Raw genomic sequence first — 13,136 nt, 5'->3', positions numbered from 1 at the left:
TCACATCCTTCCATAAGAATCTATCTTGAGCAGCAAGCATGTACATTAAGTCCCTTTACAACAAGGGAAAGGAGAGAATTTTCTGGACTATTTAAAAATTTTATTTGAATGAGAATCTTTCTTATGAAATATAGTAATATAAGTATTTCTAGATTATAAAAACGGATTGAGCAATTGAATCTCTTTTTCAGCTGCTCTGAAGATTGTTTTCTTCTTTGCATTACTCTACATGTTCAATCAGTGAGTTAACTTTAATGGATAAATTCAGAAGTTCTGAAATCCTTTTTGATTCCTAATAAACATGTGACTAAATTTTTTGTTTTAACCAGGGCAAGTCATTCTATTGGGCATTTGAGTTCTCACTTGGATTTCAGTTTTGCCTTGCTTCTGTTCATTAGAACTCAGAAATGCAATTATTATTGTGTGATAATCCAAAATATTTTCATAATATAAGCTCAAGTGGTTTACCATGTGTCTTTATCATTCAATTAATAAGCATATGAATAAATTAATTGAAAGAATACCTTTTTGAATATAAAGATGTTTTACTGTTGAGTTACCCTACTTGATTTATAGCTAATTCTACTCAACTTTTTTACACCAATTTTAAGATATTTCTATATGTTCTTCAAAGCCAGGAATAGGCTTTATAACTTTGAAGGAGTTGTTAAGTCTACAAGGGATGATAAAATGGGGATATTTCTGTTCATTTAAAATCTTCTTTTGCAGAATGAAAAGTATAGCCTGGACCCTAATTCCTTAAGTAGGGCTCATATATCCTTAAGAATTGGTGTCCTGTTTAAGCCGAAAAATGCTATCCACTTCCTAAAAAGAACTGAGAGGGTCTGGATTCATATCAAAGCAAACTTTAAAAAATTTTATTTTTCTTGGCATTTTTCTTTTGACTGTTTTCTTTCACAATATGAGTAAGATGGAATGCATAACTGCATGGATATAACCTATATCAAATTGTTTGTCTTCTCAACATGCATAGAAAAAAGAAAGAAAACTTGGAGCTCAAAATTTTTTCAAAACTTTAAAAATCATTTTTACATGGAAAAGTTCAAATTGCTAAGGTAGTACTAGTATAACTGTAGTAGAAACTTTCTTCATAAGACTGCAGTTTTTTTCTTCAAGTTCTCTCTCTCTTTCTTTCTCTTCCCCCACCCCTCTCTCTCTCTCTCACACACACACACACACACTCTCTCTAGGACTAAAGTAGAGCATAGATTAAACTTTTATCACTAATATGATGCTATTTTATCAAGAGAAATTATACGATTTTATTGTTAAGCTTTAAAAGTAAAAGTTCACATAAGAATACATTTTCCTGTTAGATGACCAGAAATCAGGTTCTGGAAAGATTGTATCCATTATATTCCAGAGGTCCTGCATGTGTACATTAGCATCAAGCAAGTTCTAATCAAGTTAGGTTTTTTAACTACACACTATAATTGGAATTGGTCCAGAGACAATGGGATTTTAAATAGTCTAATTGTTTTAGGTATAGATTTTGGACTTGATGAAAAATTATAATAAAAATCAGTGTTAGTTAAAAAAAGAGTTAGATAAGATTTGATTCTAACTTCTAGACTAATGACCTATAGTTTTATTAGTTGTAGAGTAATTGAATGTAAAAATATAGTTGAATTTATCTCTAGATAGGAATTAAAAGTGAATATTCTTTCAATTATATAACTGCAGGGTGTAAATCAATCACTAGATAAGGTGATAGAAAAGTATTTACAGCCTCAATATCAAGTAATAGTTATTTTGTGTAACCTTACACTCAGTAGCAAAGAGATGAAGAAATCCATTGCTGCAATATTTAATAGAAATAAGGCCAGTGGAAAGAGCTAGACAAGATTGACCCACAAGTCCAGAATCTCACCTATTTTAAACTTGAGATAATTGGACACTATGTGCTGTGAATAGTGAATATCTGTTCCCATTTTAAAAGTTTTTCTTTGCAGGATTGCTCATTATTTTTCAGTTTTCCTCACTTTATTGCATTTTACCTTCCTGGCTGAACTAAAAACTTTATGAAGTATAGTTAAATAATAATTTACATTTTATGCAGAATATATGCATGAAGTTAAGTTTAATTCTAAAGATATTTATTAATTGCTTTTTGCATGCAGAGATGTTAGTAATCTCTTTTCTTTCTGTACACTGATTTCAGATTTGAATTTATTGAAGCACTGATGCAATTATTTCATAGGAGCCTTATCTCAGATCAGAAAAACTTCAAATTTTCTCATTGCCTACTGAATAAAAGTCAAGATTCTTCACTTCTAATTCAAAGTCCTCCAAAATTTGATTCTCCATCTTGCTTTTTGTAGCTTTATCATATACTACTAATACAATGATTTGCATATAGGAAGCATTCAGTAAATACTTGTTGAATAAATAAATTTGGAAATGAGATTAAAATATTGTTTTAGAAATTTTCTAGTTTTAGAAAAAATATTTTTATTTGTGAGTATTACTCATTGGAGGAAGTATTTTTATTCCTTTTAAAATAATTGAGCATTTGGTTACATAGGTATAATAGATGGAGGAAATACTTTTTAAAATAATTATCATGAATAAGCATTTATTGAGCAATTAATGTGTACAAAGCATCACCCAAATCCATTTAAATTCTAGTTGACAAATATTAATGGCCTATTATATCCAATGATTGCACTGTATTATAAGCTGAATAGAGTATCTGATAGAATTTGTTTGTGTGTGTGAGAGAGAGAGAGAGAGAGAGAGAGAGATATCATGGTATCCAGGAATTTAAAATCTAGGCAATTATATAATATTTGAATTCATTATATAATAATAAAACAAGGAATGACCCTTAAGAAGTCATCTAATTCAATCCCTTCTTTTTGCTAATGAGGAAATTACAGGCCAGAGAGTTGAAACTCAGGCAGGTAGTAGTGAATAGCAGAGCAAGAATGGGAACCTTAGTTTTGCAACTTTCAATCCATTGTTGTTGTTGCTATACCACACTAGGAAATTATTATACTTTATACACAAAAGTCAAACAACTACTAGTGTAAAAGCAATGTATTAAGTAATATTGGTTGTTTTCCCTTCATGCAATAATCTGTTGTATATATCAATTTTTTTCAGTATAGGCACGAAAAGTAGATAGAGTATTAGGAATTCCATTATTCCAATGACTTTCAGATGACTAAAAGCATAAAATACTAAAAGACAAAAGGAAGGTTAGTAGTGGTTTTTAGGTGGAAGGGTTGTGTTAATATGTACGTATATACTTGTGTAAGAGGATGAAAAAGCTTTGCCCAACATTTTTTTATATTATATGATGCATGTCACAGAGGTGAAATTTTAGATTGTACATTTGTTGTTGGTTCTTTTGTTTTTCAATCGTGTCCATTTCTTCATGACCCCATTTGAGGTTTTCTTGGCAAAGATACTGGTATGGCTTACCATTTCCTTCTCCAGCTCATTTTACAGATGAATAACTGAGGCAAACAGGGTTAAGTGATTTGACCAGGCTCACACAGCTAGTAAGTGTCTGAGGTCAGATTTAAACTCAGAAGGATCAGTCTTCCTATCTCCAACCAGGGCACTTAAACTGCTGCCTAACTTGTTGCCCAAAGTGAACTTTAAAACTCTCATTCCATAGATTATTCTTTATCCTTAAATAGGAAGTTTTTTTGCAAAAAACAATTTTTAAGCTGCAAAAGTGTCCTTAGAAAGTTGAAAGAAAAAATAAAATAAGAAACAACAAGAAAAAACCAAAGCCACTTTTCCTTTCTCTCCACCTCCTTTTTTATCTCCTACTCTTAGAATAAGTGAGAACAGATGTAGATGTCACAGAATTGGTGAACTGTTTATTTTGTGTTGGTTAAAGCTGAAAGACAACTAGGATTTTTTATTTAATTTTTTTTGTGTGTATCCTTTCTTGGGTCTTATTTTTTTTTCATTGTTCATTACTGAATTCTACTAAAATAAATGTATATATTTAAAAAGTATCTTTACTATTAAATAATTTTGTGGTTAGGATTTGCTTTCTTTTTATCACAGCATCTTGAGGACTTACTATTTTGATATTTTGAAAACTATAAGAGAACTGATTGGAGGACAGAAACCATATTGCTTTAAAGAATAGTGATTGGATATGGACTTCTTTTTTGCAATGAAATTTGTCTGTAGGCTGCTTTTCAAAGATAATGTTGTAATGAAGGTTGCCAGGCATTTCTTCCCATTCAAGGAAGAGGGGCAGTCATTTGGAGCAGTTTGCTAACTTTTCACATTACATGTCTGTTGGAAAAAAATGGATTGCTCTCAAGTAGCCTATTTGAATTAATGATTATTTGAGAAAGGGTCCACAGTATATTATTTTAATATTAAAGTTTTTGACTATATTCAAACTCAGTGAATATTCTTGATTTTTCATAGACATTGCAGCTAAGATTACAGAGAAGAAAATATTTTTCAATTTACTTTATTATTTTACAAAAAATTTAAAGACATTGGAAATGCACTTCACTAAAATTTTCAGCTTTGTGTTCTCAATGTACATTGCTAGTCATCTGTTGTGCTATTTTTATTTTGTTACTATATCCCCCATAATGACTAGTTGCCCCCTAGTTGCCATGATGATAAATAGTAAGATGCCTAGACTCCATAATAACTAGTCCCCAGATGGCAAAAGGTTAATTTTACTTCTACTGTGAATTTAGCTATTTACCAAACAAGGGTTTTTACTTATACTGTGGACCCTTTAGCCTCTACATTCTGTTACATTGATTCCAGGAGTACCATGCCATAGTGCTTTGTTGGGCACTTTATAAAAAAAGAACAGGTTGAAAAGAGTTCTGGGCTGAAACATGGAGGGCCCTCAAAAGGCATCATTGTATGCTACAGAAAGAAAGTAATGTGAAAGACAAGTCAGGAAGTATAATAAACTCTGGGCTGCAATCCGAATGGGAGTGATTTGAGATAATAGCAACAGGGAGAATTTATGGGATGGAGCAAGAATAGTGAGCTAGTTCCACAGCACCGAGAGACAGAAAGGAAATTGCTGAGTATATGTGCCTTTAATACAAAGTTTCCCTAGAATTCTGGCATCAATGGATCTACAGATCCAATTTCTGACATCTGACTTGTTATGTTTCCAAGTCTTACTGAGTTCCAGCCAAATTTTAGAGATGTTAGTCCTTGGAAGTCTGGCTTGGTATTCTGAGGTTGATCCAGAATAACTATATGACAAGCATGCCTACTATGTTGTATCCCATGGGGACTGAAGGTTGAGTTTGTAAATAAGAAACCAACTAAGGATCTTTTAACTTTGATACTTTCTTTCACTTGTTTTACAAAGAGTATACTGTAAAGACATTTATAATTAGTGTTTAGTGTTTAATATACAGTCTCATTCATGGTAATTTGTTTCTCCTTTATTTGCCTTGTAAATTGTCAACTGTCATCTGGTTAGTAATATCTGCTCCTTTTATTTCTTAATATGTTACCATTTTTGTTTTTACATTATCTTCATTTTCAGCCATATAACTTCTCTCCTGCATAGAGATCCATCCCTTTAACAATGAATAAAAAAGAAATACATTTTTTATTCTAATGTATTAATTAGTAGAATTCTGCTCTAGGGAATTATATCAGTTTCTCAAAATATTGAAATCTGTTTAATGAAATATTACATCTTCATACACATATGATAGTATTCATCAATATAATCAGTAATGGGAGGGCTGGATTATGTTATTATTTAGTCATTTAAAAGAGGAATATTCCCTGTGTTTAATTCAACTTCTAGAACAATAAATTACTAGATTTTAATGATAGAATTCTGATTGCTTACAATTGTATTTTAGTATTTCTAGTTCATGGTCTCTTTTCATTTATAATTGTGAGAAAGGGAATGTTAGGTTTCAATTAGCAATAATCATGCCTCAGATAAACCTCCTTGACTATGATACTGCCAATGCACAAAAGCTAGAAAGGGACTCTTAGGAAGGACCAAATTAGCTTAATAATTTTGTTCATCTATATAAATGATTACTTCTGTTATAATTGAACTGGGTCAAAGGCTGATAAAGAGTAGCTATCTGGGTAGATTGGAATCAAATTAATTTTTTTTTGTATACTTGTTTACTTCTAGGTAAGGAATTTGAAATTAGAACAGGAGCAAGAGAAAAACAAAATCTTATCAGAAGCATTAGAGACTCTGGCAACAGAACATCATGAATTAGAGCAATCTCTGGTTAAAGGATCTCCACCTCTTAGCATCCTTAGTGAAGAAGAATTTTATGATGCTCTTTCAGGTAAGTACAGAATCCCTAAAACCTTATTATTCATATGTGATGTTTTGTTTTTTTCCTGAAGAAAACTACCATTACTCCTCAAGGGAGGTGTCAATGTCATTTTCATCTTTTAGCAATGAAAAAGGTAAAAGTTTGTTAATTATCACTCCTAAACTCATCTAGCTTTTATACTTGTCCTGTTCTTCTGGGAAATCTTAGATTGTCTCTCTGCATCCTGTCTTCAAGATAAGTATGTTTTGCTTGGCTATAGAATGTAGTTTCTTCTAATGTTATTGGAGTTTTTGCTCTTCCTCTTGTAGATTATCCTTCACTTACATGTAAGTACACATATTTCAAGTTGATTATTTTTTATTTCTTTGGTGCAATTTGCCATTCTAGATTCTAGTTTTTGTATTCTGCCCATTATTTTTGCTGAGCAAGCTATACATTCTAACTTTCATAGTTTTCATTTCTTATGTAAAACACTTTGAGACAATATATTGTTCTTTTGGGTTCTCAAGTCCTACAAGATCCTTTGTCTTATCAATTGTTGGATCATTTTCCTTTGTTTTATAGTATTTATTGATAGATTCCTAAACTTGTTTATTAGATCTGAAGGCTCTATTTCCTTCCTCTGTTAAATTTTTCTTTGTTGCATTATCTGATTATGTTCAAGGTCTTTGAGTTTGTGTCTTCATGAGTTCTTTTTTAGCTTTTTGCCCTTACTATTGTGTGTGTGTGTGTGTGTGTGTGTGTGTGTGTGTGTGTGTGTGTGTGTTCACTTCTGACTCCTTTAATGATGATTTCCTTTGGGGGCTGAATCCCAGAGTTTCTCAGCTTCTTCCCTCAATGGGCAATTTATAGTTCAACAGCTCAGGTCTCTGTCCCAAAGTGACTTTAGGGGGAATAAAACTGGGTCCAGCAGGATTCTGGGTTGATGTCCCCTTAGGCTTAAAAGAGGGTTCCTCCCTCTCCTTCCTTATTTCCTTGGCTCAGTGGTTCAGAATTCTACCACTCTGGTGCTATTGCAGCCAGAGGTTGATTTCTATCCTTTGGAATTTGAGTTTTCAAGTCTCTTAAGAGGAGCAGGAATGGGGATTGAAGTGTGAGAGCTTTATCTCAAACCCCAGACATGTCTAGCCTTGTTCTCTTCCTCTGCCCCCTATAGAGGCACAGAATACTCCTGTCTGTGTTCTAGCAATCATGTTCTCAGCAGACTTATACAGCTTGGAACCCATGGCAGTGAAAAGAGGGAAAGAAGACTTTTTGGCAAGGCTATTGTTTATGTCCTTGGGTCAGTTAGTGCAGCTTTGATGGTGGCATAGTGGCCAGTGGGGGAGGGTTACTGAGTGAGCACAAGATTGATATCAGTTCAATTTTTCTTAAACTTTCCTTTGGATTCCAGGTGTCCTAATGGACATAGCTAAAGTTGCTTTATCTTTGGCACATAATCTGTTGTGGAGAACCACGGGAGGTCATAAGGATCAGACATAGAGTCTAGACCCTCATCTTGTTGTTCATATAAGAGAGTCCCTTGCCCATTTTTCTTTGTCATTTTGTTCATTTAATTACTTGGCATAATTATTTGTAACCAAGAAGTTTGAATTATGTAGACTAAATATACTATGTTCTTTTATCAGACTCTTAAACTGCACAAAACATATTAATAGTAGTTTGGGTTGTGCTTTGAGAAATTCATATTCTAATCTGATTGTTCAGAGACTTAAAGGAGCTTCTTTTCCTGATAGGCTAGTGAAAGGGAGACTTTACTGACCCGAAATCAACCTTATAACTTCAACCTATTGGTCCTACTTCTGCCTTCTGGAAAGATGCAGAATAAGACTTATCTTTTTTTAATGTGACAGTCTTTTGATTATTTGAAGATATCTCTCACAGTAAGTAGGCAGGTAGGGACATAGTGGTTAGAGCACTGAATGTGGAGTCAATAAGACCTGAGTCCAAATCTAGCCTCTGACCCTCACTGGCTGTGTGACCCTAGGTAAAACACATAACTTCTTTTTACCTAATCCATTGGAGAAGGAAATGGCAAATTGCTTGAATATCCTTGCCAAGAAAACCCCAGATGGGATCCAAAGAATTGGATTTGCCTGAATTATCACAGTATCTATTAGTCTCCTTCCTCTATGCCAAATCCTCTCAGATCTTTCAACCAATTCTTGGATGTATGCAGGGTTTTGTGGACCTTTTCCATCTAGAACAAGATAAGTTCTAGCTTATCAGTGTCTTTTTAAAAATATGTTGCCTGCAATTGAGCAATGAATTTTAGATTTGGTCCAACCAGGAACACAATAGGATTGTCAACACTCCTTAAATTCTGGAAATTACATCTCTTTTTTAAAATTAGCTTCTATTTTTTTCAATTGCCAAAATTATGCCTTCTCTTCCTCCCATATCTGCCTCTCAGTTGAGATGAAAGAAAAATAAAACCTTTGTTATAAATATGTATAGTAAAGTAAAACAAATTTCTGCATGGATCATTTCCCAAAAGTGCATGTCTCATTCTGAGCCTTTAACTCTCTAATCATGAGGTAACACATTTTCTATATTAATCTTGTGAAATCTTGGTTGTTTATTACACTGATCAGAGACATCTTTCAAAGTTGTTTGCCTTTATCATATTGTCATTGTATAAATCATTCTCTTGGTTCTGTTCACTTCACTCTGTATCAGTTCATTAGAAAGGCTTCCCAAATTTATCTCCAACTACCCCTTTTATCATTTCTTATAGCACAATGGTATTCCATGACATTTATATACCATAATTTGTTCAGCCATTCCTCAATTGATAGACATTCTCTTAAATACCCATTGCTTGCTATCCCCCAGAAGAGCCATAAATATTTTTGTATATTATATATATATATATATATATATATATATATATATATATATAAGGAGTTTATTTTGCTTAGGACCACTACCTTCCTAATTCCTTTTTTTTTTTTTTTAAAGCAAACGGGGTTAAGTGAGTTGTCTCGGGTCATACATCCAGAGGTGTCTGAGTCCAGATTTTAAACACAGGTCCATCCAACTCCAGGCCTGAATCTATCCACTCTATTATCTAGCTGCTCCATCCCTCCCTAATTCTACCTTTCCTCTAATTCCACCTCCTCCTTTATTCACTTTCTATTTCCCTACTAAGTAGAATGTATTTTTGTACCCAAATGTGTAAATTGCCTATGTATTCTCTCGTTTGACAAGGACAGATAAGAGATTCAAAGTATCTACTTCTTTCCCATTCTTCCTTGTTTGTATAGCTGCTTATTTGTCCCTTCATTTAGATGAGATAATTTTTTTCATTCTTCTCCTGTCTTTCCCTTTCTCCCAGCATACCTTCCCTTCTTTTCAGTCTTCTTTTAAGACTCCCAAGCCTTTTGTTGGATTAGATTCTCTCTATGAACCCTCCCAATAATAAAATTCATAGGGGACCCAAGAATTATCTCCTCTATATTAGAATGTAAGCAGGTTATCGTTGTATATTCCCTTAAGGTTGTTCATTTTTGTTCACTTTTTTCTCTTTCTCTTGATTCCTGTTTGTTTTTGAAGATACATTGTTTTAATTAGACAAGCTTCACCTTCTCACCCTTCTACAGCAACCCTTCCCCTCTCCAGTTGAGAACACAAGAAAAATAACACCCATTACAAACATTTATAGTCAATCAAAATAAATTTCCTTATCGACCATGTCCCCTCAAAATTTGTCTCACTTTGCATTCTGACTCCTCCACTTCCTTGTCAGGATGTCATTAGTCCTCTGGAATCCTAGTTGGTCTTTATGCTGATAAGAGTATCATATAATAAAAATGTATTACATCACATTTATATACCACACCCTTTTTTAGCCATTCAACAATTTGTAGGCATTCTCTCAGATTCCTTTTCTTTACCATCTTCAACAGAACTAGAAATACTTTTGTACATTCTTAGAATTTGTTTTGCTTAGGACTTACCTTTCTACCTTTTAATTTACTCTCCCTCAAATCTCCTTTCCTCCTTGTCTTCTTTTTTTACCTATTAAGTGAAATGGATTTTTACATTGTCTGTATATTTGTATTCTTCCATCACTTGACCAGTTCAGAGGAGAGGGGAATTCAAATGACATTTGCTACCACAAATCCCTCTTCCTTGTTTGTAAAGATATCTACTTGAACATACTGGTTATGTGAGATACCTTCTGTTCCCTTCCCCTCTACTATATTCCTTTTCCTCTTTGTTTACATTCTTAAAATCATCACAACAGAATAGAACCACTCCCTGGTCTTGTTTCATTGAATACCCTCTCTAATCTGGATAATGATAGGTTTTAGAAGGGACAGGTTTGTCAAATATTCTGCCATTCCTTATTTGAGTGCGCTTATATTTTACCTTTGTTTAATCCATTATTATTGTTCATTATGGTTTACCTTTTTATACCTCTCCACAGTTTTCTCTGAAGCTCTAGCCTTTTCATCAGGAATGCCTGGATGTTCTCAATTTTATTAAAGGTTTATTTTTCCCCTTGGAGAATTAGATTTAGCTTTTCTGGGCAGGTTATTCTTGGTGTATATCCTTTGCCTTTTGAAATATGATATTCTAAACTCTTTGCTCTTTTATTTTGGTGTCTACTAAATCATATGTGATCCTGACTGTGGGACCTTGCTACTTGAATTCTTTCTTTCTGAGTGCTTGCAGTATTTTTTCTTTGATCTGGGTGTTCTGCATTTTGGCTTTCATGTTCCTGCCCTAGTGCTTCCTGCTCTTGTGACTATCTTTCAGTTGCTGTATGCTAGAATGCTCTACTCAAACCACTCCTCAGTCTCCATTTTTAGTATCTGAATATCTCTTTGACTGCTTCCTCAAGCCACCCTGAACTGGAAAAATTACTCATTATGACTTTATATAGGATTTCCTGATCAGAATTCAGTCAATCTGCACAGTTTTCTTTAGAGATTTCTTCAAATATAGTATCAGGACTCCTTTTGGATGGATGGGTGAGTGTTATGGCTTTCAGTAATTCTTTCAGTAATTCATAGTTCAATAATTACTAAATCATTTCTTGAACTGTTTTCAGGGTCATTTGTTTTTGCTATGAAATATATTACATTTTCTTCTGGGTTTTTTTTTCAGTCTTGTGACTTTGTTTCAGTATAATTCATTCAAATTTTCTGAGGGTATTGTTTGGGCAGTTTTGTAATTCCTGTCCCAACCTCTTTCCTACTTTTGTTCTATAGCTTTCATTTCTATTTCAGTTTTTCCTCTGCCTTTTATTTTAATAATATTTTCAGGAATTCTTGTTGAATTTTTGCCTAATCTGCACTTTTCTTTGAGTCTTTAATTTCAGATATTTCGGGAATCATTCTCTTCTTTTTGGTTATGTTTTGAACATCTCTTATTCATAATAGCATTTCCTAGTAGGATTTTTTTTTCATTGGCATATTTTCCATCCTATTTATTTCTGAATTGAGGATTGGGCTTTCTCTTCTAGAGGGAAGATCTGACTTAGTCCTATTAATCCTTTCCTAGGGTAGTGAATATTGTATTATTCTAAGTTCTTAGAAATAGCTCATGCTAGGAACCTGCAAGCTTTCTTGTTTCATTATTGGACTTGATTAAGGCCAATACCTGGTTGCTATCTCCTTGTTCTGAGCCCTGCAAGTTCCTAACATTAGTTTGGGTCTACTCAACAGTAGACTACTGTTGTACTCTGCTATTATTATTCATGCTAGGAAGCTCTGCTTATTTACAGTGTTAAAACTTCAGGCTTTTCTTGGGCCTAGGATTCTTGCCTTGGTAGTTATTTTGCAAGATTCATATTGGGCTAGAAACTGGAGCTTAGACCCTTCTTCATTATTGAGTTCTGAGCCACACATTAGTTTGCTTTTAAACTTACTTTTATTTTGCCTTAGGCCTGTTATAGCTCTTTATGTCAGCCCTGAGAACAGGTCCCTTCCTTTGTCTGTCCTTAGATCTGTGACCTGGATCTGGTTAGTGAATGAAAAAGCTACCCTTTGGCATGTGTTTTCACACTCTCCATAAACTTGCTGTGCCCCATTATGGTCCTATTCTAGTGTCCATAGGCCTTTCTGTGTGTTCTTTTGCCAGCCCGGGCTGGAAAAATTGCTAGTTGAGACTTCTTGAATTTCCCTGTTAGATTTCGTTTGGCACATTTTCCAAATCTATTTGAAAGAGTTTAGGCGGGGAGTTCATTTGGACTTCTTCCTACTTATTCCCCACTTGCTTCTTTGCATTTCTGTTAATGCATTTTAGAATTGCATTGACTTCTTTTGACTATCCCTTTAAACTATTGATTCATATTAAGCTTGCAGTCCATCAAAATGACTAGTTCTATAAAGTGAGATTTTCTTAATTGTGATCTCATGCTAGGGATGAGATTGATGATTCTATAGTACTGTAGTTCTTGCTTTACATAAGTGGACTATTTCATAGACCTCTACTTAAAGCAGTTTTTACATAATACGGATTTGTCCCTATCCATCCACTTCATTTAGTCTATATAGCAAAAGGATTCACAAAAGAATATTTTATGGAAGTCATCAAATGTACTAAATACTGTACCATATAACAAACAGAATTATGAAATGAAAGATAAAGTTATTGATACAATATGCACAGTGAGTACTATAAAGTTAGAAATATTATGTAATATAGTGCCCATTCCCTACCCACTGCACCTTATGTTTTATCACTGATAGTTGACTGTGCAACATTTTTTGTGAAACTATTAAGAGATGTTTGGATAGTCCCTCTCTTTTTTCCCTTGTATAATCTAATAATAGCAAGTCATATTGTGCTCAACTAGACTTTGAACTTCTAAAAGTCTTAAAGTATTTGGAT

General features: G+C 33.6%; 1 protein-coding gene and 1 pseudogene across 11 annotated transcripts in view; one reads left to right on the top strand and one right to left on the bottom strand.

Moving 5' to 3' along the window:
- Positions 1-13,136, top strand: part of OSBPL1A (oxysterol binding protein like 1A) — a 333,490-nt gene that overhangs the window by 209,729 nt on the left and 110,625 nt on the right. For all 11 annotated transcript variants that reach the window (XM_007487597.3, XM_056823805.1, XM_001362403.4 and 8 more), the window contains one exon: positions 6,140-6,302. In XM_007487597.3, coding sequence (XP_007487659.1) covers positions 6,140-6,302 — 163 coding nt within the window. The remainder of the gene's footprint in view (positions 1-6,139; positions 6,303-13,136) is intronic.
- LOC130458692 (U4 spliceosomal RNA) lies at positions 5,813-5,974 on the bottom strand (annotated as a pseudogene).

Source organism: Monodelphis domestica, chromosome 3 (assembly GCF_027887165.1).
Source record: "Monodelphis domestica isolate mMonDom1 chromosome 3, mMonDom1.pri, whole genome shotgun sequence".
Lineage (NCBI taxonomy): Eukaryota > Metazoa > Chordata > Mammalia > Didelphimorphia > Didelphidae > Monodelphis > Monodelphis domestica.
This window is presented reverse-complemented; position numbering and strand designations above follow the sequence as displayed.